Source organism: Stereum hirsutum (assembly GCF_000264905.1).
Source record: "Stereum hirsutum FP-91666 SS1 unplaced genomic scaffold STEHIscaffold_4, whole genome shotgun sequence".
NCBI classification, from domain to species: domain Eukaryota; kingdom Fungi; phylum Basidiomycota; class Agaricomycetes; order Russulales; family Stereaceae; genus Stereum; species Stereum hirsutum.
In genome coordinates this window covers 695388-719843 of record NW_006763134.1, presented here as the reverse complement: position 1 = coordinate 719843, position 24456 = coordinate 695388, and the positions used below count along the sequence as shown (strand labels likewise).

Genomic DNA, 24456 nt, shown 5'->3' with positions numbered 1-24456 from the left:
AATGCATTCTGTGCGATACTTATGCACATGCCGTGCGGAGCACGGGCTTACTGCTAGTATGGATTATCTCATGGTGTTTGACTGGTTCTCAAATGATGATAAAGAGTCGTCTTTATTCTAGAGCAGCGCCACAGTCGTAGAGTAAGCGACGTAGTCTATCAGAGGGGAGGAATGGGAGTTTATACAGTGCGGGTGCGTCTGCATCGGACTGATCACATACATATCTGACCTCTCTAAACTACGGCCGGTTCATCTTGCATCACCCTCTCTACTGATAGCAGTTATACAACAGTGATGACCGGTACGGGTGTACACAGTCAGTGCTTATAATACAGTGAGCAGGATGCCGCCAGTCACTCACCTGTGGTAGAACAACTATAGTTCGACTCAGGTACCCATCCCTGCGACCGCTCAAATCTATTCGAAGATGCGACATTCATATTCTGTACGAACTCGAGCTCGCCAGTATCGCGGGGCACGGCCGCACTTCCGAGTCTGGTGGTATGGCCGTGGTTCTGAGCGCAGGCGCACGTTCGGAGATTGAGGACGAGTCGGGCGATGAGGATGTTCGGTAAGCTGACCATGGTGCAGGCCGCGATAGTACAAGGATGTGTGTTGAGTTATTGAGGTGTGATTGGAGGTGAGGGTTGCGCGGCAGGACAGGACAGGACAGGACACTCACGCGTCAAAGAATGGTACGGTGATGTGGAAGAATGCTGATTGTCCTGGCGATAACTGGTTTAGCGTGAAATATATCGAAGCAAGGAGTGAGCAGTGGCGGTCCGTCGCATCGGAGTGTAACACGAGAATGACGGGGACATACATTTCCACCCACGGCCAAGGATACCTGATGGCGGAATACGATTAGAGCGATCAATGAGGCCGATGGGCCATGTATGGGAGCTCACGATTCCGGTTCCTGCTGAGATAAAACCTATTGCTAACATGACGCTGTCGTAGACCTGATTAGAAGGAGAGATCGCACGCAGCACTCATTCGCACTAACAAAAAGTACATGAGGCCTTCAGACAGGTCAGAAAAAGCTTATGGTATTTGATGGATGTTCTGAAAACACACCGTCACGAAGAAGCAGCTGCGTCAAGCTGAATTGACGGACTTTACGCATTTCGAAGAAGTGACGTGTGCATTTCTTGAGCGTCATCGTGACGACGAAGATGTCGAATGCGATGGCGACTGCTGGTACGACGAGCTGTAGGCCTATATATTGAATATGCAATCAGACGCGGGTATGCTGAAAGCGCGGGAAAAGCTCACAGCTGTAATAGGTAGGCAGGATATCAGTAGATGCCGAGGTAATGAGAGACATGCCACTCACGCTGCTAACCATGTTGGGTTTGGGTTCTCGAAAATGCATCGCGAGTATGCTGAGTACTTGGTTTCTGCAGTAGACAGAGACTTTTGTTGGATGATGCCGACCTATTGTTCCAAAGCTCAATGGATAGGTTCTGCATGAAACGGGACGGTAATAGTCATGACGAACGTATATATCAAGGCCAAATCGGATTCCGATGCAAGTGGCGGATATCCAGATGATCGACTTTTTTCTCCCGCACATCGCATATACTCTCTGTGAGATCAAGACTGGACACGTCCTCTTGTGAGACAAGCAGCAGTCTAATTACAGAGAAGACTCACCTCCAGTCGTGGCGATGGCTATGATTACGGACATCTCCTGAGCATATCCCAAAGCCGCACAGGTTCTGTTCGATTCCAATCAGGCATGCCTATGAACGTCAGCTCCAGATGTTCTCTCACCGATCGCTCAAGCTGGCACCAGTGGTAAGTGTAGTCATCACCTGAAACACGATATGTAGCAGATATGCATATCGGTTGAGCAGGAAGACGAAAGAGCATGCGGTCAGCCTGCTCGACCAGATGAACTCGACCTCAGCGGGGAGAGTGGTGATGAAGTCGATAGTCCAGATGACTTTATGCATGGAAACCTCAGTAGAGTGGCGTGGCGACAAGAAGAAAGTTCGCACCGTTGGCTGAGAGTATAGCATAATTATTGATTATCCTGGCAATGAACGAGTTAGAAGTCACGACAGGGAATGCGGTGGGTGAACACGTACCAGAGCTGAAGCGCAAAGAAATCTTGTGCGGTGAGATCCATTTGGAGTGTCACTGTCCCCAGGTGCTCACATGAGGTACATTATCGCCGACCACGATGGAGGTCCTATATTTATATTTTTTCCATAGTTCGGACTCTCGGACTCTAATAGAGCTCAAGTGCTCGGGCGACTCGAGTAGACAGCATGCATGTAGATAGCATCCCGCGCCAAGGAAGCATTCCCGCCTCTCACTGGTGGCGAGTGGGGTGTGATGAGGCAAGAGCTGTATGCTTGCGAGGAGTTTCATGTATAGGAAGAGATGCGGCCGACGGATCTTATATTGTGCCCGCTGGTGAGCGCTGGCGACAAGGGCAAATATTCGAGGCTATGGCTGCCAGTATAAGGCGCTCGTCAGGTACGGGCGTCAAGTATCACGGGAGGGACGGGAGGCAGGGCTGCCACCGAGTGATAAACGCATCGAGGACAATGGGCATTCCCTCAAGTACGAAACACACACCAATGCACTGGGGAAGTACGGTGTCAATGAATACGACGGACTGAGTGAGTTTCCGCAGACCATGAACAACGATATCCAAGGCAGCGCGGCCTCCGAATGAACGGTTTGTATCGATGACTGGTCTCTCGAGGGTACTGGTAACAAGTATGGGCGAACATAGCCCTATGTAAAGGCGCCCAATCATTCTCGTGTCGCATGCAATCCAGAGTTATGAGGACTTTTAGTATGCACCATGAGAGTTTGATGGACTTCATGCCGGCCCAGAGCGCTCTTTATTATTCGAAGCAGATCTTGCCGGTCGCTGGCGAGATGCTCCACGATGTCCGTACAGTACATCGTTCAATATACCAATAGGTATATCATATGCCTCAGGAATGACACCAGGGGACGCAAATTTCGCATATGCTTGAGGTCCTCGTTCCCTTCCGGAAATATCTTGTTGACCTTCGCTGGCACGGAGACCAGTTCCGGGATAAAGAGCCTTCGAGTCTAGTATAATAGATAAGATTTGTCGGTCACTAACTACACTGATGGATAGAGAAGGCTCACCGGTGATTGTACGAAGGTCGTTGAATGACGGGGTACCGCGAAGGGCCATGGCGAAATACGTGAAGTATGTCAAAAGAGCAACAATACACAGCCATGAAGGTACTAGTAGTGCCCATTCCCTACGGAAAATACTTCAGCATATTTCTTTCACTAAGATCAGCATGACATCTCCGCCACTGGCAGAAACTTGGAGAGTGAACGGATAACAAGGGAACCAACCGATTGGGGTACCAGTCCACACCCAGCCACAAAATCACCTCGTCAGGAAGAAGGGCCCAGAGAAGGTAGACCACGAATATAATAGAGGTGGACGTCCAGGCGACGAAGCCGTAAAACTCGGGCGCGCGGGAACGATACTCGGCGGGTGGTAGAGGGGGGAATGGGGCTAGTGGCGCGATTGGAGATGTTGGAAGATCGGCTGAGGATGGTGAGGACATGGATATCCAACGCTTGGGTCCAGAGCTTTAGATCACGGAATATGTTTGACCTCCACTGGAGTGCCACTTGTAGGTTGATGTTGGCCAATTGTAAGCTGCGTAGCGGTGGCGACCACTCGGAAAGCGAGTGACCAATTTGAAACTCCGCCCGCCAAGCGATCGGAATTGACGTATTGGACTGATTTACGCCCCGCCACTCTTTCGAAATTTCTTCGCCCTATTCCATCCAACCGACCACATTGACTACATAGCACAGCGATAGTCAGTGCTGTGGCTGTCGCCACCATACTATTCGCCTAACAAGTCTCAGCATACCCTAAACTCGACGCGTCCTTGAGTGCGAAGGAGGAAATTCACAAGAAAATGGCCGTTTCGGCCGCAGTCGTGCTGGCGCAGAAGAACGCGATCCGAAAATCAGTGACTACCAAACTGAGGGGCTTGACCGCAGAGAATATCAGGGTACAGTGTATGCCACCATTCATGTTCCTCCATCGTCATCTGGCGTTATGCCCTTTCATAGCCTGATAGAGCGAGAGTTAACCGGGATTACCCTTTGCGATATGAACAGCAGAAGCTATCGCAAACCGCATTCTCTCTGCTCCCTTCTTTCGGCGTTGTAACAGTGTTTCGTGCTTTTTAAACATGCCAACTGCAGAGGTTGACACTGGATTACTGGTATCAAGGATTGTGACAGACGGTATAATGCTACACTCTCTCACTCCTCTTCTCTCTTGATCCGTTCACGGCATTGGCAAAGGACATCGATTGATGAACGACTTCTGAACCATCAGGAAAGACCTTGTTTGTACCAAAGATGGACAAGTCCGAGAAGGGCAAAATGGATCTATTGAAAGTATATGGCACGGAAGATCTGGAGACAATGCCCAGGCATGCATGGGGAATGAAAGAACCAGATGATATACGCAGCAATGGGGAGTCACGAATAACTGGTCAGTCTGGAGAGGATGAGCGGTTTGCGTTTGACTGATGATGTCTATTCTATAGTCTTGAGGGATAGTGCGCATCTTGACGTGATCTTCGTGCCTGGTCGGTCACGGTCCTCTTGTTCTCACATTTCACGCAATAACTTAAACCTGACTTTGCGGCCTATCTAGGAGTTGCGTTTGACCTCTCTAGGTCGCGACTCGGACATGGGAAGGGGTATTATGATCGCTTCCTGTCAGCCTATGCGGAGACACATCCACACCCTCCACTTACAGGTGCGGCGTGCTTCCTGTGTATCACTGTCTCCACATAAAAAGTTCTCGAAATTCTTGCTGTTGACCGCTTTCATCTTCTCTTGCAGTTGCTCTCGCACTTCGAGAACAAATCCTTCCAGAACCAGGCGAGGTTCCCATGCGTGAGTGGGATTGGAAGGTCGACTGCATCGTCACCCCGGACGAGATGATAATGAATCCTGGTCTGAGGGACGAGTTCCAGAGTGGAACTATAAATTTATAATCCCAGATACGACGGTGGTGCCAATGTCAATAGAATCCATCAAGACAACATAGATTCACGGTGGAATATAATCAAGGAGATTGAAGCCAACACGTCAGATCGTCGACGAATAACCAAGGGTAACTGTAACGAAGTTCCAGCTCGGGCAACAATCCGTCTTCATCGCTTGCTTCGTCTTCTTTGGCTAGACTCTCCTGACTCCACACCCCATCCAACGCTGGTTGCGCATTCTCGGTCCAGCAAATCTCACGGTACTGGCTGTATGTGGGATCGTATGTGATCCTGTATGAGATAAGTGCCCATGCGCGATGGTCGGTCTGGAGTTCGGAGGAGACGCGGTTGTCCTTAATGCACTCGTGCATGTGTCTTATGAACTGCCTCTTCAGCTCCGTGTACGCTTCTCGAACAGCAATCTATATCATGAGATATCAGCTTCGGAGGGATGCTAGAAACAGTGAGTTGATTCGACGGACGTTCAAATCGTAATCCTTTTCGAGCTTGACTCTCGTATCTCTAGATCGCAGAAGGAGTCCAGCGACGCATTCTTCTTCACTGATCCCATACCTGGGTGATCAATTGTCTTATCAGCTGCTGCAACTCTATTGGGGTGATTGCGGAGATTCGAGGATAGAGGGGATACCGTCTCATAAGCCCGGTAAGCTCGAAATCATAGTGGAGCATTTCCTTCGCTACCAGACGGAGATATGGCTGGTATTCCTGCGAAGGTCCCAACGCCGCGATACGATCCAGAGGATCGACCGAATTCTTCAGTTCCTTGAGCTCGTTAAACTCGGGCTCCGGATCGATCTCACGGAACATTCTTCCTAAGACTTTTGAGGTCTGTCGTGATTTGACCTGGTTTTTCTTGAAAACGCCTTCCTTCCGGAATTTCTAGGAGATATGAAACGGTCATTTGCCTTCGAGAATTGGACATGGTGGATCATGGCTCGATACTGACCGGTCCCATAAAATCTGGATATTCATCGACTTTGGGGATGTCATTGTGACTTACAGGCACGCCTGTCTTCACGAAATCTACCGCCTGAGAAGCCAGTGCGGCGAGCTTGAGACAATCATCATGATATGGACCGTGTTCATCTGCAAGAGCCATATGGGTATTACACACGGCGCCAAGGAGGTCATTTCTGATGAAGTCGACGAAAAACTATACCATAAATGAGTTGAAGATGCAATCGTCCAATCAGACGTTGGGGAAAATTTACCTTCTTTGTTTGGTCTACGGTGACGGGGAGAATGCTTTTGACTGGTGTAGGCCCGGTATAGTCCATTGGCTCGTATTCAGAACCCAGCCGAAAGCGATCGTCCCATATGAGACTAAAAAAATCGCCGTCCCTATGGAAGCGATGAAAGGGTAGTAAGTGCGAAATGGTGTGGTGTCGCTGACGATACTTAATGCGCTCACACGTCACCACCACCCATCCTATTATGCCACCGATGAGATTTCAGGTATGATGACTTGCCTGGCAGTACTCACATGTTCGGAAGAGGTCGATGACCAAGGGTTGAAAAGACGATCACGTTTCTGAGATGACGCATCGACATATAGTCCACAGCCTTTACACTCCGTACGTCTCCTATGAAGAAGATTTGTCAGTCGACGGATGTCCGTAACCACATCTGCTCTGAGTGAGTATCGACCTGGATGAACTACAGAAGTTAAGAGAAGTCATGAGATCTACGCAACGGCCTCGAAGAACTGAGGCAGCACTTACGACATGGGTTTCTGTACGCTGTACAGTCGCCTACCACTACTGAAGGTGATGAATTTGGTGGTTGTATTTGGCAGAAAATCTCGCCTTCCTGGAGCGTTCCGGTGGGATCAACGACGCCTGTGGGAAATCACATCAGACGTGACGTCGCTTCAAAATATTGAAAGTGAATGCCATTGCTCACCCATCAAAAATGCGCTCTTCGGAATTTCAATCCATGCCTGTCAAAGGTAATTAGGGCATGCGTCGTAGGCGTCAAGTCTCTGGCAGACGTGCCTTCCATTTCAGGTCACTCAGTAGGCGACATTTAACCAACCGAACAATGCTCGCCACCAATGGGTCGTCTTTAAACCCAGAATCTAGAGCCTTTTCCAGAGGAAACTAGGATGCGAGTGAAAACTGTCAGGGTAGCAGATGCCGGCAGTACATTTGCACTGACGGCAGATGCTCTGCTGAGCCGCTCCTGGCCGAAAGACGCCTCGAGTCCTTGGATCTTCGTCTTCTCCGTTTTGAAGATATCTAGAAGTGTATCGGGGGACACTCCAAGGCTTTCCATGAGCAGAATCACCTGGCGGTTCAGTGTAGCTGGCGAATATGTGGCGACCTAAGATGAAAGACATTATATGCGTTGAGTGAGCATCATAGCTGCCAAACAAACCCAGAGTCTCACCTTGAGGGCATTCAAACCAGGATTGCTGCTTTTAAACTTGACCATACTATCTCTAACCCTCAGTGTGTAGGGGTTACCCCTCATCAGCGGATCTTCGGACACGCTGATAACGCCCTTGATACCAGTTCCATATCTCACTTGAACAGCGGAAACGTCCCCTTCTATTCCCATAAATCTCGCGCAGACATTTGCCACCTCTTGACTGCAGTCACCCATACCATCTGTGAACACACTAAGCGCAAGCGTAAGATACTTTGTCCGACAATTTATCACGTTCACTCACTATTCTTTGCCTTGGCTATCGGTTCTAGTGATGTCATGGATGAACTCGACCTGAAGATCTAGAGGAATAGCACGAGAGGTGCTCAGACACTGAGGAAGCATACACCTTATGAATATGACACAGCTTGTGAAAGGAATGGTACCTCATACCAGACCTTGGCGAGCGGCATGTTTAGCTATGACACGCTCTTTGTCTAGATCACCCATCCATTTGAGTATACCCTGCACGCTGAAACCTTCCTTCTCCGCGATCATCCAACATCCCTTGGACCTGGAAGGACAGCTTAGCGAGCTCCTGACGACCGAAATATGTGGAACGGAGTGCTTACTTCAACTGTGATTCTCCGAAGCACAGAAAGACATACTTCCGCCCAGCTACATGTATTCCGTACTTCAAGGTTCGCCGCACGCGGGCGAAGAGACCCCTACCCCCTTGAAGAGCATCGTCAATCTCGTTCGTTTCTCTTGTGACTGTAAGATCGCTCTCCTCTTGTATGAACTGTACCCTCAAAAATCGATCGGCATGATCCTTGAAGGTACGAAGGAGATTGTTGGATGTTTCCATTTGAGGAGGCATCAGGATCAGTCTGGTCGGGGCGACAAGGCAACGCCGGATCATCATACAATAGGTCGGAGCGCTGTTGTTGATCTGGAGACGAGCGACAGCTGAAGTAGTATCCTATGATAAGCTAAAAATCCATGAAGGGGAGATAGTATGTTTTGAGGGAGATGCGTACTTCCGAGATCATGTTCGATGGTAGATCGTCGCCTTCTCTTGAAGAGTCCCTCCAAAACCATTGTCGAGTTGTCTTTATAGTACGCATGGATAATCTTCACTACATCGTCAACTTCTGGGAACGTTATTGTCCCATGCGAGAGGAGACTTTCGAGAAGATAGCGATCGGAAAACGACCAGTGAGCGAAGGAGTGTGCTATGAGGGGCCAAGGAGGCAGTTTATGTATAATCATAGGGACAGAAGGCTGGAAGAAGTCGGGGTTTATCCTCAGAATACGAAGTCGGACCATACCTGTCATGATGAGGAAATCAAAGGCACAGTTTAGAAAGAGTGGAGGTAACACTCACACATCCAGAGCAGTTTGTATTGCCGCAGTGTTATGCAGAATGTTATCTGATGTGTGAACCACGAACCAGGCTGGTGGTGGGAAGTCAGTCAACAAAGAGGCAGACGAGAACGGTAAGAATCGACAAAGGAGCGTACATTCGTCGTCGCTCGTGGATCATGCACGGTTTGGAGGGCACCAGCAGCCGCTTCATCCACACATGGGTAGAAAAAATCCGCTTCAGTCGCATCACGATCGTATACGGGGCCAGGGAGGATCTTAGGAAGGCGGTGCGTGAATGCTGGAGGACGTCGAGACTGGATGATTAGAGTCACCGTAATACGCCTAGGATCAGGTTGATCGGAGCCAGCTCTCTTCGCTCTCAAGCGGAGGCCACCATGAACCAAGTCGCGGAAACGAATTCGACATTCATAGGGCCTGAAAACCAGATCTTGCTGATCTTTTAGGAATAGTCGCATTTGGAACCACTATATGAAATAATTTGCCATCGGTGTGATGAAATAGGACGAGACGAAAGGATTACCTCTTCTTTGAAGCGAATCCAGAAGGAACTAGCATTCGAGTGGTTCTCGGCCTGAGAGGTTGCATCGTATCCCGAAGGTTCTACATCGCGGTCGAAACCAGAGTAAAATTGCCCATTGGCTGTGGAGCCGACTGAGACTTGTACAGGTTTAAAACCGAACTCGTTTCCTGTTCGAGTATTCTTTGTCGTTCTCGTCAAGAGTTCATCCATCTTGTAGTCAACGCCATCTTCGACGCCTAGATCGTGAAGGTGTTCCTTCAACTCGTCACGATCGAACTTGTCAGGATCGAAATCCATGCGGCAGACTGGTACCCAGGATCAACCGGTAAAGAGAGATGAGAGGCAGCGAGAGGCAGATGGACGAACGAAGGGAACTAAGACAAGTAGCTCAAGCGGTGACGCCACCGGATAACTGGCAATAATGTGGCGCGGGAAGATCAGATTGATGACATGTCCTGCCAGAGTTTGTGCGCGGCCCAAGACACGGTCTCTACAGTCGAGCATGCGCAGTGCATAAGGAATAGTAATGTCGCGCCAGTACTATGGTACTTGCATGTCCCGGTGGCGAATTCCCACAGAAATAGTATGGAAGCGCGAGAGCTCCTAGTGCTGTTCTCGGTGTGCGTGTATTCGCAAAGCTAGTTCTGTGGACTGAGCATCTTACCGTCGACCTGTAAATCATGCCGGAGAGATTAGCTAGTCAGTTCGAGTGAGGCGTATTGATGACTAGGTAACAAGAGCACGGTAAAGAGGGTAGACAAACCATCTCGTAAGGTTCGTCCACAAGTTCTGCTTGACCCTTCGAACCATGCAAGTTCGAAGGCGAGGAGAGAAGACGTAGTATACTGTTTCAAATCATACGCACAGTAAGTATACCGAAAGCTGAAGAAGATAAAAGGAGGTCATGAACCCTGTAGTGCGTGTCTGTGGCACAACGATTACTCGATGCGTCCGTCCAGAGGGCAAATATGTCGGACCTGTTACGAGATGTAGAAAGCATGAATATACAGGGCTCCCAGGACGTGCGGTGAGTCGTGTATTGGGGTTTGTGACTGCGGACAAGTATTGTGCTTACGCACCGAGCTGAGGGACCAAAACGGCTCGAGAACCCGTATCAAAATTACCCGGGGTGCCGTCACGATTAAGGAGTTTAGTCGAGAGCTGCATCGTGATCACGACCTGGAAGAAGTTCTTGGTCGTTTCTCATAGTATGACAGGTTGTGGAGCGCGCACTGAGATATTGCGAGACGCGCATGTCTTATTTAGACATTCTTTTATTCGCATGAAAACATTCATTCGATCTGAGGGTTGTGAGTGAAGTTGAATAGGAAACCAGAGCGATGATAACACAAGTAAAGACATCTGAGAAAGATGTCTAGGATCAGCTGGCGAATGCAACAAGAAATCACGGATTGGACGTACAGATGGATGGTCATCGTGAAACGCAGGTAGGTTGTGAAATGATACCAGAAGTTCGGCGACAGTGTGGATGGTCTGATAGTGGACTAAATGCGAATTTTCTGTAGAAGCAAGATAAATCAGGAAGCATCATTTGCGCTTAGGCTAGACTGGAGGCGTACCACCCAGAACGTCAGCGAGGACAGCGGGGCTCGTCATATTGCTCATGTCTAAGGTTCACAGTTTGGTTTTTTTTAGTGGCGTACAGAAGCAAAGTTACATGGCAGCATACCCATAAACAACACTTCATCACCCTTTTCTACTACATTCTTCACGAACTCGACGATCATCGTTTCTTTAGCAGTACCAGGCGGTCCTGAGATCTCCAAGATGTGCCCTCTCCTGAGCCCTCCATCCAAAATGTTGTCCAATGGCAGATTTCCAGATAACAAGCGGGTAGACGGGTTTCGTGTAAAGTCCAATGCTGTCAGACCAAAAGGAGTGGATACTGGCGGCGGCATTTGGGTAGAAGTAAGTTGGGAAGGAGAATTCTCAGGAAGCGAAGACGCAGGAAACGAGGGCGTCGCTCGAGAGATTCGGGGCTGAGGTTGAGATTGCCAGAATTGAGAGAAGTTAGGTTGGGGTGGCTTCAATGCATCGAACATCTCTTGGACTGTTGATAGCGAAACTGAGATGTCTACAAATGGGTTAGTTTCTCTTTAGCGAAGACAACATTAGATTGAAAACCTTCGGAGACGGCTTCTGCGTTGGATGATAATACGTCTTCTACTGTATTGTACCCTGCTCTCGTAAGCGCTGCGAGAGCTCCTGATGGGAGGGAGACGGCCGAGAGAGGCTTTCGAGACATCGGAAGGTGCAGCCTGCATGGAAAAAGTTTCAGCTCCTCGATCAAATATACTAAGTATCCAGATTATTGAATTGAGATTGAGTTATGCACATCACATGCACTAGTAAGTGTGGTTCTGTACTCATTATTAGACCATAGCTGCAGCTGTCCAAGCCAACTTCAAGCCGGTGGTCTGACCAATCGTCGCCTCCTGTTGGGGTCCAGCCAGGTCAAAAATCCAGTTGCATACACGGTCTATGGCGCATCTTAGAGCGCCAGATATATCGATCGTCTCAGACCGCCCAACATCGGCTCATTACACTGTATATAAAGACCTACCGAGATCTATGGACCAGATGTGGTCGTGGTTGAGAGAAGAGTATTGACGCGTCGCGAACGTGACGACAATTCAACACGTATGTGGCGTGGGAAAAACAGATATATCAAAACCCTCCATTTCCAAGCGGATAACTCCAGCTGGCGTGCATCTTCCTGCCATTCCACCACCACCTCCCCGCTCCTCCAAGGACTCTTTCTTGGCTCTTGTTCCTTCTTGATCTTGATCTTCTTTCCTGCCTGCTTTTTTGCTAGTCTTTATCTGTTCCCAAGCAACACTGGGCGGTCAACATCGGTGATCATGGCAGCGGCAAATCATGTCTTCAAGTTTTCTCGCGAGGCCTACGCGGTAATCGTTGACCGCATCCCGCCAGGAGGTATGTATATGTTGCATTCCAGTTGAGTATCTGGCCAATGCTTACACTACATAATTCAGTTGGCCGTCGCGAGATCGTGGACCTCTTCAGTACGCTGGTCGGTGAGCAACCCCTGGCAATGCTCTCGCATTTCCCTATCTATAACTGTGTTCTTCAGGGGACATTCGAAAGGTAGAAGACAGGAATCAAGGCCACTCGATGGAGATTACCTTCCACACCCATGACGCCGCCAGGTTCGTACTCATGCTCTTCATATCCCGCCCGCCAATGGATCTTAACATTCTCGTTTACCAATAGGAAAGCGTTGTGCATGACGGGATACACCATCTCAGGGGTGCCTCTGTGAGTAAAATTTGCACTTATTTTGGTCCGATCTGTATTCAATCTGGTCTACAGCTCTGTCACCGCCGTCGCTCCTCCGAAAATGGCGCGTGGTCCGCACAACGGGAACAGAGTTGCCGACGCCCGGCGTAACCTCTATGTTCTTGGTCTTCCTTTCGACCTCTCCAAGTACGTCCTTCATTAATCTGGTCGCTATGCACACTAAGCTTGTTCGTACCCTGCAGAAACGAGTTTGCAGAGCTTTTCTCTCGCTATGGCACCGTATCTCACTGTGTCATTCTCGCTACCGTCGACAATGCCTCGCGTCGCCGTGGGTTCATAGTTATGTCGACTAACGCGGAAGCAAGGGCTGCCATGGATGGCTTGTCCAGAACCGAGATCAAGTAAGACTCTTGCCGTCAACACTTTCACCTTTACTAACTACTGTGGCAGGGGAAGTGTCATCGATGTATCATGGGCGGTCGTGCAGCGCTCTCAAGGTGCGGCTCAATTCTATCCACCGTTATTTCCTTTTCTGACGTTATAATATAGGATTTCTGGACGGTGGAGACCGGGCCTTGGTATGTTTCGTAATGGCACTGATACGACTCGTGACTAAACTGCTTATCTAACAGCCAACGCGCGATGCTCCTGCTGAGGACATCCCTCGACCTAAGGAACCTTTGGCAGACCTGACCCACCCCACCATGTCTAGCATCGTTGTCTCTAACCTGCCTACGGTTCTGTTCTCCCAACCCTCGGACATCGAACCTCTGTTGATGCCTTTCGGCGACGTCAAGAAGATTGAGCGGCTCCCCTCTGTCGCCGGCTCTGCGTCTGCCTACTCTGGCTTGTTCTCCATCATGGTCACATACGCCTCTCCGGAGAGCGCGAGAGAGGCCAGAGACACCCTGCATGGACAGGTCTATGGGAACCAGGCCTTGTTCGTCGAGATTTCTGGTGGACCGGGTGGTCAGGTCGATCGCCTTTCGGACGTCCATCGCTCCACGGCACCGCCCGGCCTTCAGCAGAACCAACAGAAGTGGTCCTCGAATCCTACCAAGAGCCCATCCGCCTTCAATCCACGTGCCTCTCCTTTCGCCTTCGACTATAACTCGTTTGCTTCGCACAATTCTGCACCTCCTACTTGCACCATTGCTAGTCCTCGTCTTGATTACTTTGAGTCCTTTGTCTCCAACAACAATTTCTCTAACAGCAACAACGGTCACATCAACTATAGCGAAAATAGTCTTCCTCCGTCGCTGTCTTACGCTAAGCCTCACGCCCCTTCGACCATGTCTACGGGACTCGCGATACCCTCCGAAACCTACCAGCCTCAGCCTCAGCCTTTGTCTACCGTTTCGAATGTCGACTGGAGTCTCAGTTCCAATACTTCTCGTGCCCCGTTTCTTAATCCTTCCCAGTCTGCTTCGCAATACCCGCTAAGATCGACCTCTGCAGCCTCTTGGTGCTTCACCTTCTTTCTTGTTCCTAGATTGTTTCTAACATTCCGTATTTGCTCTCACGGCTTAGGTGGAGCGCTTCTGGCACGGACTCCGGTTCTGCTATGCGAAGGCTCGACGCCCGTGAACATGGAGAAAATAGACTTATCCAGTCCGGACAAGCGATTCACCGCACATTCCTTGCTTGATCACCTCTCAGTTCGTAACGCCTCAGACTTTGGCTTCGCTTCTCTCCTGGCCTCATCGATCGTCCGATTCAAATCTCATTTTCGTCTTCAATACCTCGTCCATCGCCCTTCACTGCAACCTCTTCAGCATTCTCCTTGTCCAGTCTTGTGCTCGCTTTCAAGCAAGTCACGCTCTCATAGTAATCGCATCGCATCGCTGTCACACGCTATTGTTCCTCCGCAACCGTCGTCACCCTCAAAAGTTGGGCTCAATCCATTGCCGTCCTTTTTTTCTTTCCTCCTTCTAAGTGAGTGCATATTCAACGACCGTCACGACCTCGCTCACATATATCTATCCTTCTACTCCTTTCGCCACCTTAGTGCTTAATACTGTAGCGTGTCCATACCTCCCTCGTCGGGGCCATGTCAGATAGTACAGGAATTGTCACCGCACTGCGCTTACTTTATACCTTTGCTTCGCATCCTTTTCTCTTTGGACCATCGGGTTTCTATATTTTTTCGTCATCCTCCTCATTATCATACCCATTGCAAGAACATTGTGGCAAAGTGTCTCGGTAGATCATGTACATCATTATTCTTCTCCTTTTGGTTAGTTTGTCTGCCGAATTGTTCGAAACGTGGATAAAGGTCTTTGTGTAGGAAATTGTGATAGTCAAGAAAGAGCACTGTTTATTCGCGGACTTGTTGATGTTGTAACGCCTGTATTATGTGAATGCATCTACAGCATCGTATCGCTTCAAAGCCTCGGATTTTTAGTGTCGTGGCGTGACTTTGAAGTTTGGGCCACACGAACCTTTCAGCACGTGAGCGTTCCTCGTTGTACACGACTTCATTGCGCTCGCCACTCATCTTCCGAGTCTCCCAAACGATTGTCTTGCTTGCTTCTATACTCCCACTGCCATCTAATATCTTCAGGCTCCGGGAAACATAGACGTCTTCTAACTGGTTAGAACAGAACTCTAGCTTTTCTTTAATAATGCCAGAGGAGGAGAAGAAACCGTCCATGGTTCGACGGCTTCCCCGCAAGCTCTTTACTCTCGACTCTCGACGCAAACCATCTGTCTCAGACATCACAGAAAAGGACCCGGGTCCTTCGTCAAATGCATCGGAGACATCGAGACCAACCAGGTCAGGACATAAGCAACGCAATCCCAGTGCTTCGTCTGCCCAGACCTCGTATACGGTTCAAACGGACTTCACGAGCTTTATGGAGCGAACGCGTACACTGGATGAAACCGACCCTTTCGGAGACGAGACTATTGGTGCCGGAAACGTATCGGGAGGTTGGATGGGCGGGAGTATACTCGAGAGTCCCAGTGATTCGGACGAGAACAAGGCCTTCAATTTCTCAGGATCCGGTACGCCCAATCCACCTCGACCTGCTAGCCCATCGGGCATGTCTTCCAGGAGTTGGAGCCGACCTGCCAGTCCTTCTGGAGGTGGGAGCTCTTCGAGTAGGTCTGCAAGTCCGGCTGCTTCGAGCGAAAGGCTACCATGGCGAAAACCGTCGAAGAAGCCATCGCTACTAGCAGCCCATTCGAAACTATCAAAAGAGTCAACAGCACCTGAACCTCCCTCTCCATCCAGGCTTCGTTGGGACCACGTCCGACAACATGTTTTGCCTGTTCAAACTAGGATAGCACCGCCTCCACCACCCACTCCACCGCCCGGGTCCATCGTCGTCCCATCTCGTCCTTCCACGCCGAAGCAGTTCAGGATCGGGAAGGCGAGGCTAGGGTTCAAGCAGGTGGTAGAACAGGCGCAGGATGCTAGTGAGGACCATATGGAACAGTTCGCCTCATTGATCACCGAACTTTGCTGGAAGGCACGAACCGGAGAGACGAGAGGACAGAGGGCGGAAAGTGGAGGTGGTAATATGACATTACCCGGAACGTTCAATCTCGCATTCATGGCAACTGCGTCCTCCCTTACGAGTCTTCCTACATCTCATACGGTCAAGAGTGGCATGAGAAGACAACCCTCGGTCACGAGTATGGCGTCCACTGCTCGGCCAATACATACGCCTGCGATGTCGAGTATACATGGAGCCATCTCGCAGTTCGCCTCTACGTCGACTACCTGGGAGCGTGCATCTCTTCCGATGCCACAGGAGTCCCATGTGCTCGCCACACTTTTCTTGCCGTTCATGGGAGCGCCTACAGCGGATGCGGAGCAGGTAGCACGGGTAGAGATCGAGAGGGTTCATGCGATTGAGACATTCGAGATTATGGTTCAGACCTGGAAGGCTGCAACGCCAGAGGTCAGTATTTTATACTCATGGAAATCAGGGTGGCGTCTGACCAGTGTCCTCTCATTTGTCAGGGTGAGCTGCAGCGATGCATATGGTGCTGTAAAGCTGTCATTGGGGCGTCCATGTCCACGCAAATGCGCATGCGGCTGTTTGCTGCCCTTTCCTCCCGCCTGTTCACCCCAGGCGCGAACTTCAAAGCCAACACACCATTAATCTTTCAAACTCTCGTCCAAGAGCTCTTCTCTCTTTTGGCCACATTATCGCTTCGGCCTGACACAACACACGCAACACGACATGTTCGCGAACTCATCGCAGGAGTACTGCAGGGTTCGTGCGGTGACTTTGATGGCGCTGCAGTAGAGAAGGAGTATGGCGTGCCGTTCCAAAGTAGTGATGCGCAACGAATTAGAGACTGTGCCGTCGAGTTGGCTCTGGCGATGTGTGTTGAGAATGACTCGCCATCGAATCAACAATATATTCTGAGATACCTGCTTCCGGTAGGTTTTTTTTTCAGTACCACGTCCCCTGCGACGACACTGAGGAGGTTGAACTGTGTTTTGTGGACATAGGAATATTGGCCCGCCACGCCAGATTCACTTCGAGTATCCTCGAATCTAGCGCCCTTGTACCTTCGTCGCTTGCATCGCCTGTCGCATTCCCTGCTACAACTCTTCCATCCACGTCCTCCTTCAAGGGAAGAACTCTCTACGATCGACCTCCTACTCGAAACTCGCCTCATTCCCGAAGCAGACCTTATCGAGGAGGACGCCGCCATCGAAGTGAAAGCTATCATAGCCAAGATAGCGCTGCATATTCTCTGCGTCGAAGGCACGGCAGAGCATGATACCGCTAGGTCGTATGTAGTTCAGTGGTTTGGGCGTGGTGGACAGTGGAAGTTCGCGCTCGAGAAGGCGCTGCAGCAGATTGTTTGTGAATGTTATTGGCTCTGGTCTAAACGCAACTGATGAACGGACTTCTTACAGATCGAAGGCGGTGACTGGCATCTCACTCTAGGCGTCTTGACAGTTCTAGTGGAAGAGTTGGCTGAGGACGTTCGTACACCCGTCACCGCCTTTTCCCTCCCGTTGTTATATGAGGTATGCCTTTTGCCTCTGCTTTTGACGCCATAAATTGAGTCCGATTTGCCCTTATCCAGAGGCTCGTCAAGGATCCTCCTCCTTATCCCTCACCTACTGCCACTGCGCTCCTTGAGACCATTGCCCAAGCGTATCCTAGACTCTTCTACAAGCCGCTCATCTCATTGGCAGCAGCCGCCAAAGATGCCACGTTGACCCAGCAACTTCGCATCACCGTCACCCTCGCTCGACTCGTGCCTACTTTCTGGATCCGCGATCTCGAGATGATTACAGCTGCGTTGATGAGTGACAGTGCCACATCGAAAACTACGGCCAGCGAATCGAATGGGAAGGTTTGGGGCAAGCCGAGGATCGGCCAGTTGGTCTTGTTTACCGAAATCATTGCGTATGTCAGGGAGATAGCAAAGGAACGGGAGGAGAAGACGGTCGGTACCATTAATACTCACATGCATGGAGTTTAAGCACTTATGAAGCTCTCGACAGATGCCTGAGCAAGCTTGGATACCGCGGGCTACCTTCCTGCTCACACTGGAGTATAAGCTAGGTCAACTCGTCGAAGCCAAGGTATGTCTCTCGTTGAGCTTCATATCGTGTCGTGGTATAACCATTATAGTTAGGAGCGGATGACCTTTGTACCTTTGCCGCAACGAGTCATAATGTCTGTGCTATTCTATGAGATTCGCCTTCTGCTCAGGACGCTCAAGAGGTTTCTGAACTCTCGTTTTGTCGTCGACGTATTTTATTGCTGACTTCTCTTTTCTTTTGTATCAGTGCCCCGTGGCCCTCTCGCGTGGTCTCGTGGGTTACGGATATTCGGACCACTGATAATGGCCTGTTAGCTCAGACTGAGCGAGAGGAAGAGTGTACAAGGACCCTCACGAGGTTGTCGGCTCTGTATATCGCTGCTCAGGAAGAGCGCCGGCCAGTCACATCCGTAATTATACATATAAATTTGTTCTTTATCCCCACAAGGCTGACTCTCGATAACTTCAGCGTCGAAGTGCTATGATTCTATCCCCTTCGATTTCAACAGAAGATACTCCTAGCCCTTCCGGTCAAACTAATACAAGATTTGTCAGCGTGCTCTCCGAAAGGACACATATATTCGACTCATTCTCCAAGGGACTGCTCAGGAACAGTCTACGTCTTTTTGTGGCGATCTCTGGCATGCTGAATGTCGACGACCACCAGAAATTGGGCCCGTTATTATGGCAAGATTGTTTGGATGAACCTGACCATGAGGTTCAGGCGTCGGTCAGTCCAATAGTGGCGTTTGATCTTCATGCTTACCCATGATGAGTCTGAATAGGCGACCTTCCTCGTCATGCGATGCGCAGAACGTATCCCGGACGAGTTCTTGCAGCTGATTCGTGCCGACATTCATAGGTGCGCTCATTGTAGATAAGCGAAAGTTTGAGCTGACTTGTCCGTAGTTCCGACAGGAATGTGCGCTACCGAGCTGCGAGACGGGTCAGTACCCTCTGGGGCTGGAGATTCCAGGTCTTGTCGCAGCCCTTCATCCTCGATAGACAACACCGTCGACCGTTTAAAGTTGCTCGCGGGCCCATGGCGTTCGTGGCGACAGATATGGGTTCCAGTCATTTCATATTGGAGGAAGACCTCGAGGAGGTGAAGGATAACGACGGTGTCGTATTGCCCTTGGAACTGAGAAAAAGACTTGCAGAGATTGGATGGGCACAAGACGATCAACCTATCGATCAGCGACAGGAGTGGGTCATGACACCAATGTCTCTGCTCTCGCTCTCCCAGCTCGACAAGATTGATGCGAACACCCTGGACGGATCACAAATGCGCTCACCATCGCCCAGTCCCAGCCCGAGCATAGAGGGTGGTCTATCATCATCGTCTTCTACCGGAGAAGCAGATTTGTCGAAACTGGCCAACAATCCCAACGCTCATCATCCGGTCAAACGACGCGCCGTATTTGTTCCGTTCCTTGCCAGTCTATTACCTGAGTTGGTCGATTTGATACATGACCCGGATTACGCCGTATCGACCGTAGTGCGAAATACTGTCGTCGACTTCATGAGGGACGACCCTGCCCTACTCTCTCGCCCTATCCTCGATGAACTGTCTAGCGACGGGGAACGATTCAAATCGGCGATTGCGTCACTCCAGCTCTTCATTCATACCCAGCGGACTGTGCCTCCGGCTATGGCCCATTATATCTTCAATCATCTGGCAGGCTTCATGAAGCACATTTCACGACAGACAGAGGGGCAAGCGGCCTTGGAAGGATTTGCCGGATCTGTTCCACTCCTTTCTCAGCTCGTTGACCATGTCAGTGGCATGTCCATGCGCGAAATTCGCCGAGGGAAAGTCGAGATTTTCCTCATCCCTTCCGGAGCACTTTGGTTTCCCTCGGTCGCACCTGTGGGTCCCATGTACCCTAGGTCACTTCACGACGCCCCACGGACCATCCCCCACGCTGTGCCTCTTCGTCTGGCCCAGATCACGATGGTACGAATCGCGCAGAATGTATTCCTTTTGAACATCCTCAAACGAAATCCTCAAGAGGTGCAGAATATTAGGAAGACCATGAGCCGACTCGTACTGCCGTCACTAGACGCCGGATCTGAACCTCCTCTCACGAAATTCGATGACTACGCTCCTCGTGCATCTCACAAGGCCCCAAACTCTGCAGTTTCTGGACTCTCGCTCATTCTTTCCCGAAGCTATATCCTTCTCGTCGCGCAGATCTTCAGATCGCTGCCTCGCCACCTGAACGACCGTGCGGAACTCGCCACCTTGGCGGATGGGCTGAGTCGGATTCTGCTTGCTCATGGGGACGACATCGGCATAGTGAGCCAGGCTCTCATAGGTTCGTATTTCTGTCTGTTTCTTTCTTGACCAATACCTAATTGCCAAGTACACGCCAGCCTTTCTGGTCGCAGCTACTCGTTTCCGCCGGCTGTTTACGTCCAGTGGTGGCTACACTGTGTTCATGCCTGCAGTCCTGAAGGTCTATACCGAATCCTACGCTAATCCAGGGATACGAGGCGCCATCGAATATGCTGTAAATCGATTCTACGCCTACCACGAGGACGCGTTCGTTTTCCAGAGCCTTGACGTTGTATCGCACGTTATGATGCTTCCGGATGTCGATGGATCGTGGGTGGCGAGACACATCTATGCGCTCTTTTCCACGCTCAAGAACGGCGCCCCGCTGTCTGCTCCCGACATTGCCGGCATTCACGACTCGAATAAGAAACAAGAACGAGAAGCGATGTTGGTCAACACTGCAGAAGATAAGCCCCAAGCGTTCTTAAACCTTCTCCGTCGTACTGGTCCACAAGGCGAGCATATCGACGTTGCCGTCCCGGATCAGTACGAAGGCCGGCGCCTAGCCCTGGATAACCTTGTCCGGCTGTTCTTGACTGTTATTGGCCATGACCCAGGAATCAAGCGAGCAGAGCAGTTCTTGCGACTTCTGCGATACATGGCTCCCAGCCTCTACAACGCCTCTACCTCGGCGCGGACGGTGCTCCAGGAAGGAATTGACGCCCTTTGCGTTATCTTCTTGACCCGCAGTGCGGGACGTAAAGTTCCTGAAAACGTTCAGCTCCGCCCGGACAACTCCATGAGTTTCGAGGTATTTTCGGAAAGTACGGGCGCCAGTAAGGACTTCCTGGGAAAGTCTAGAGGACCAAGCGATCTAGGCGCGATGCGACTGGACTACCTTTCTGTCGTTTCTGCCTTTACAAGTGCTGGTGGGTTCGTCGGATCCCAGACATCGCAGCGGATCATAGAACTTGTAAAGGTCATCCTTCGAGAGGGTAGCAGAGAGGGCAATGACGCCGTTGCCGACTTCGTGTCAACTTACACCCGGGATTCACTCATTCGTGAACAAGATCTCCGACTCAAGCACGTATTGGGATTTCTGAATGACATCGCTCCCGTTTTCAAGGTCTATGCGTCCATAGTCGATTTCTCCAGTGTTTTGGATACCATCACACAGTTGGCCAGCAAGCCTGTCTATGCCAACGAGGCCGCCTTCTCCCGACAGATCGTCTCCCAGTTCTGTGTAGTGGGGTTAGAGGTCTGCGAGCTAGCAGCCTCCGAAAATCTTTTATTCACCCTACCCCTCCGACATGCGCTTGTGAAACTCCTTTGCCAGTCCATACTGTTCCTAGGAACAGATATTATCGCTGAATTGGAAAAACGTCCAGTCACCTACGCGTACTTGGCCGGAATTATTTTCCCCTTGGCTCTTTCTCTTCCTACCACATCCGACATCGTCAACGATCTTCAATGGACAAACCCTGTGCAACGCGCCGCGCCCTCACGTGTATGGACTCGTCTCCTCTTCTTCATGATGAACGCCTCTCGAAAATCGGAGTCTCCTGCAAGCGAGAACCGTCGGACATCCCTCAACCTTGAGCGAACTAAATCCCAGGATAAACGCCGCTCCCAAACGATTCCTACACCAGCCGTATCACTCTGCATCTCGTTGCAGATCATCAAGGTCATAGTTGTTCGTGCAGGCGACGATATTTCGAAGGCACTCCCGGGGATTTGGGTCCAAATTGGTATATTCCTCAAGTCTCTCCTGACCGATGGTGGAGCCACCTTCGCTACACAGAACGACCGAGGCTCCGAACCACCATCTCCCTCGCGATCGCCTGGGCTTACGCCCCTCAACCTCGATGACCATAACCCGTTCACCCCTACATCCTCGCGGCCGGCATCCCCTCTGAGCGCCAAACCGTCTTTCTCTCAACCGCGTGTTATCGATTATCTCCTGTGGTCAATGTTGGAGTTCATCTGCCTTTATCGATGCCCTCTGCTCCTTCAGACCCGGATCCTCATGCTCGAGAAGGTCACGGAACTTGACCATCATCTCCAAAAACAGAACGAGCATTCCCCCCAAACCAACCGGTTATCCTTTTCCTCCGTATACTCCAAGCCTCGTCGACGATCAGGACTTTGGTCGGCGGGGGCGACACCGGAGCATTCTCCTCTGCTTATGCCCTCACCGTCTTTTCCTTCTGACGGTCTCTCGGGGTCGCAACGCACTCCGGAGCGCCAGCCTGGGTACGCACGATTCGCAAGCCCCTCATCACCCACTGCTACGGACTTCGCGGCTGCAGGAGTCCCAAAAATCGTTCACTTGGGACCCGTCCATTCCACCGAGACGTCTATGTTTCGTCGTTCTCTGTCACCGAGCGGAGGTGGATCCGCGGCTGCCGTTGCTCGTTTGCGCCTATTAGCCAAGTCTACCACCGTGAAGTCCCTGAGCCTTGTGAGAGCGACCTATCGACGGATACGGACCGTCCAGCACGTTATGGGATACTCTGGGACGATGTTGCCGCCAGTTGATGGCTTTGATGACGGGGCCACAGCTCATAGGTCGTGGACGAAGGCCTCGGCGTTGGCAACGACCGTTGAGGAGATGAAGGATCTGATGGACGAGTTCGCGGAGACCTCTGGAGATGATGACGATGACGGGATCATGCTTGATGCTGATCCATCCTTTTCAGGGTAGAGAAATGCTAGAGCCTGCTAGAGCGCCATACTGTATTATCAGTGTATAATAACATTTCATAGTTTAATGTGCTCTCGGTGAGTGCTCCGACTTCTATATATTCCCCCAGGTTTGTTCATCTCATATCTCAGTCCGTAGGACTATGATATTATATTTTCCATTGTTCAATATATTACCCACAGCTGTCTCAGATCTAGTTGCTGATGCTGATTTCTGTGGGGAACCCATGCATGAGCAAGGCATTACCTCGCATTCAGTGATCCAAATGTTACCAAATACTGTGGCGGTATTGCAACACGACCGAGATCGTTCTTTCGGTGAACAATATGTCTATTCTTGTTATGTACAGCGTCTCCTTGATCGCGCGCTACTTAAGCTTTGATACTGTCGCCTCATGGTAGACTCTGCCCACAACTTGTTAAATACTGTGGCGTGTGTTCGTCGCTCGCAACCCTTGACCGCTCTAGCCTCTCGATGCGCTTCACTCAACACTTTATATCTGGGCCAAATGCTCCCTCGAGTGCCACTGGTGTCTCTTTCTCTCTCAAAAATGTGGAAGAAATGGCCTGTGCTCTCCGATTGGCGAACGCTCAGTGGCTTGGTCTAGCTACAGGACCTCCCCGTGGCGGAGGACTGATCTCTGAACTTGCGATCGCGACGCCCCACAAAGTCTTTCACCTTTCCTTGACAGAACTCGACCGACCATATCAGCCAAACCAAAGAAGTAAATCCGATCTCAGCTCTCTATTTACCGCTAGCAATGGACAAGTGTTAGCAGGCTTCGAGATGGCACATTCAATTCCCCTCATCTCCACCACACTTGGCTGTTCAGTAGCTGGAACACTGTGAGAGCGGCCCGGGGTGACATTCACCCTTCAAGTCGTGATTTTCACCGTTCACCCCCGAAAACGGTGAATTACGGTGAGGGCGAAGATAGAGTGAAAGTCGCCTTCGAAGAATCACCCCTTCGAACGTCGAATTTCACCCAGATCGGCTCCCCCGCCATTCACCAGCATTCACTCTCTGCGCTATTTTCGGTTCACCGAGCGCTATGCGCGGTGGCTTCGGTTGAAGCGACTGCTCGATTGTTACATTAACTTACACGATGCTCGAGAACAGAATATAAATAAGTTGAAGCTAAAGTGTACGACAGGTGGCAGTCCGTCATGTATCAACAAAATTTGGACGGGATAGAGAGCCGCTGCGGTCCAAAATTGCCCATCTCCTACCAATATCCTTTACGCGTGCTACCAGACATTGTACACACGACAAATCCATGAACTCTTCTGTTTTAGACTCGTGAGAGTAGTATTGAATGTCCAAGAGACCGTGCGTGGCTTCGATTTCG

General features: G+C 50.5%; 6 protein-coding genes across 6 annotated transcripts; 3 read left to right on the top strand and 3 right to left on the bottom strand.

Annotated features, from left to right (window-relative positions):
- Positions 1-2839: 2839 nt before the first annotated feature.
- STEHIDRAFT_53205 (PIG-P-domain-containing protein) lies at positions 2840-3575 on the bottom strand (the record flags this gene model as incomplete). Its single annotated transcript, XM_007301480.1, has 3 exons — positions 2840-3033; positions 3139-3257; positions 3358-3575. 3 exons carry the CDS (start codon positions 3573-3575, stop codon positions 2840-2842), a joined length of 531 nt encoding a protein of 176 aa, XP_007301542.1.
- A 239-nt stretch (positions 3576-3814) lies between these two features.
- On the top strand, positions 3815-5099 carry STEHIDRAFT_119649 (nagb/rpia/CoA transferase-like protein). Its single transcript, XM_007301734.1, has 6 exons — positions 3815-4041; positions 4144-4272; positions 4367-4525; positions 4581-4622; positions 4691-4795; positions 4882-5099. Exons 1-6 carry the CDS (start codon positions 3939-3941, stop codon positions 5034-5036), a joined length of 693 nt encoding a protein of 230 aa, XP_007301796.1. The 5' UTR covers positions 3815-3938; the 3' UTR covers positions 5037-5099.
- On the bottom strand, positions 5099-9677 carry STEHIDRAFT_119644 (RdRP-domain-containing protein). The gene is made up of 19 exons (XM_007301733.1): positions 9325-9677; positions 8939-9268; positions 8803-8872; positions 8456-8746; positions 8048-8384; positions 7869-7989; positions 7720-7808; positions 7437-7668; positions 7206-7370; positions 7043-7147; positions 6951-6987; positions 6770-6886; positions 6696-6704; positions 6532-6631; positions 6460-6477; positions 6260-6389; positions 5677-6201; positions 5510-5600; positions 5099-5449 (listed from the first exon to the last, which is right to left on the bottom strand). The coding sequence occupies exons 1-17, from the start codon at positions 9619-9621 to the stop codon at positions 5977-5979; spliced, it is 2673 nt and encodes an 890-aa protein (XP_007301795.1). The 5' UTR covers positions 9622-9677; the 3' UTR covers positions 5099-5449; positions 5510-5600; positions 5677-5976.
- A 63-nt stretch (positions 9678-9740) lies between these two features.
- On the bottom strand, positions 9741-10618 carry STEHIDRAFT_145678 (uncharacterized protein). The gene is made up of 5 exons (XM_007301732.1): positions 10558-10618; positions 10404-10503; positions 10235-10301; positions 10088-10169; positions 9741-9995 (listed from the first exon to the last, which is right to left on the bottom strand). Exons 1-5 carry the CDS (start codon positions 10606-10608, stop codon positions 9963-9965), a joined length of 333 nt encoding a protein of 110 aa, XP_007301794.1. The 5' UTR covers positions 10609-10618; the 3' UTR covers positions 9741-9962.
- A 1588-nt stretch (positions 10619-12206) lies between these two features.
- On the top strand, positions 12207-14254 carry STEHIDRAFT_138020 (uncharacterized protein; the record flags this gene model as incomplete). The annotated part of the gene is made up of 10 exons (XM_007301731.1): positions 12207-12282; positions 12342-12383; positions 12440-12515; positions 12580-12624; positions 12679-12792; positions 12849-13007; positions 13057-13103; positions 13156-13184; positions 13239-14071; positions 14137-14254. 10 exons carry the CDS (start codon positions 12207-12209, stop codon positions 14252-14254), a joined length of 1539 nt encoding a protein of 512 aa, XP_007301793.1.
- Positions 14255-15196: 942 nt separating this feature from the next.
- STEHIDRAFT_93818 (uncharacterized protein) lies at positions 15197-23134 on the top strand. The gene is made up of 12 exons (XM_007301730.1): positions 15197-16514; positions 16577-17002; positions 17075-17431; positions 17489-17602; positions 17662-18027; positions 18086-18166; positions 18220-18308; positions 18374-18536; positions 18596-18856; positions 18912-18988; positions 19036-20444; positions 20503-23134. The coding sequence occupies exons 1-12, from the start codon at positions 15231-15233 to the stop codon at positions 23106-23108; spliced, it is 7233 nt and encodes a 2410-aa protein (XP_007301792.1). The 5' UTR covers positions 15197-15230; the 3' UTR covers positions 23109-23134.
- Positions 23135-24456: the final 1322 nt, after the last annotated feature.

Coding starts and splice junctions, on each gene's coding strand:
- STEHIDRAFT_119649 (XM_007301734.1), top strand. CDS start 3,939: ATGGCCGTTTCGGCCGCAGTCGTGCTGGCGCAGAAGAACGCGATCCGA. Junction 4,526..4,580: donor TGGGGAGTCACGAATAACTG/GTCAGTCTGGAG, acceptor TCTATTCTATAG/TCTTGAGGGATAGTGCGCAT. Junction 4,623..4,690: donor TGACGTGATCTTCGTGCCTG/GTCGGTCACGGT, acceptor CGGCCTATCTAG/GAGTTGCGTTTGACCTCTCT.
- STEHIDRAFT_119644 (XM_007301733.1), bottom strand. CDS start 9,621: ATGGATTTCGATCCTGACAAGTTCGATCGTGACGAGTTGAAGGAACAC. Junction 7,809..7,868: donor ATGCCGCTCGCCAAGGTCTG/GTATGAGGTACC, acceptor ATGCTTCCTCAG/TGTCTGAGCACCTCTCGTGC. Junction 7,669..7,719: donor GATAGCCAAGGCAAAGAATA/GTGAGTGAACGT, acceptor GCTTGCGCTTAG/TGTGTTCACAGATGGTATGG.
- STEHIDRAFT_145678 (XM_007301732.1), bottom strand. CDS start 10,608: ATGCGAATAAAAGAATGTCTAAATAAGACATGCGCGTCTCGCAATATC. Junction 10,504..10,557: donor GCGCGTCTCGCAATATCTCA/GTGCGCGCTCCA, acceptor AACTTCTTCCAG/GTCGTGATCACGATGCAGCT. Junction 10,170..10,234: donor CCACAGACACGCACTACAGG/GTTCATGACCTC, acceptor GATTTGAAACAG/TATACTACGTCTTCTCTCCT.
- STEHIDRAFT_93818 (XM_007301730.1), top strand. CDS start 15,231: ATGCCAGAGGAGGAGAAGAAACCGTCCATGGTTCGACGGCTTCCCCGC. Junction 17,432..17,488: donor AGAAGGCGCTGCAGCAGATT/GTTTGTGAATGT, acceptor GACTTCTTACAG/ATCGAAGGCGGTGACTGGCA. Junction 17,603..17,661: donor CCCTCCCGTTGTTATATGAG/GTATGCCTTTTG, acceptor GCCCTTATCCAG/AGGCTCGTCAAGGATCCTCC.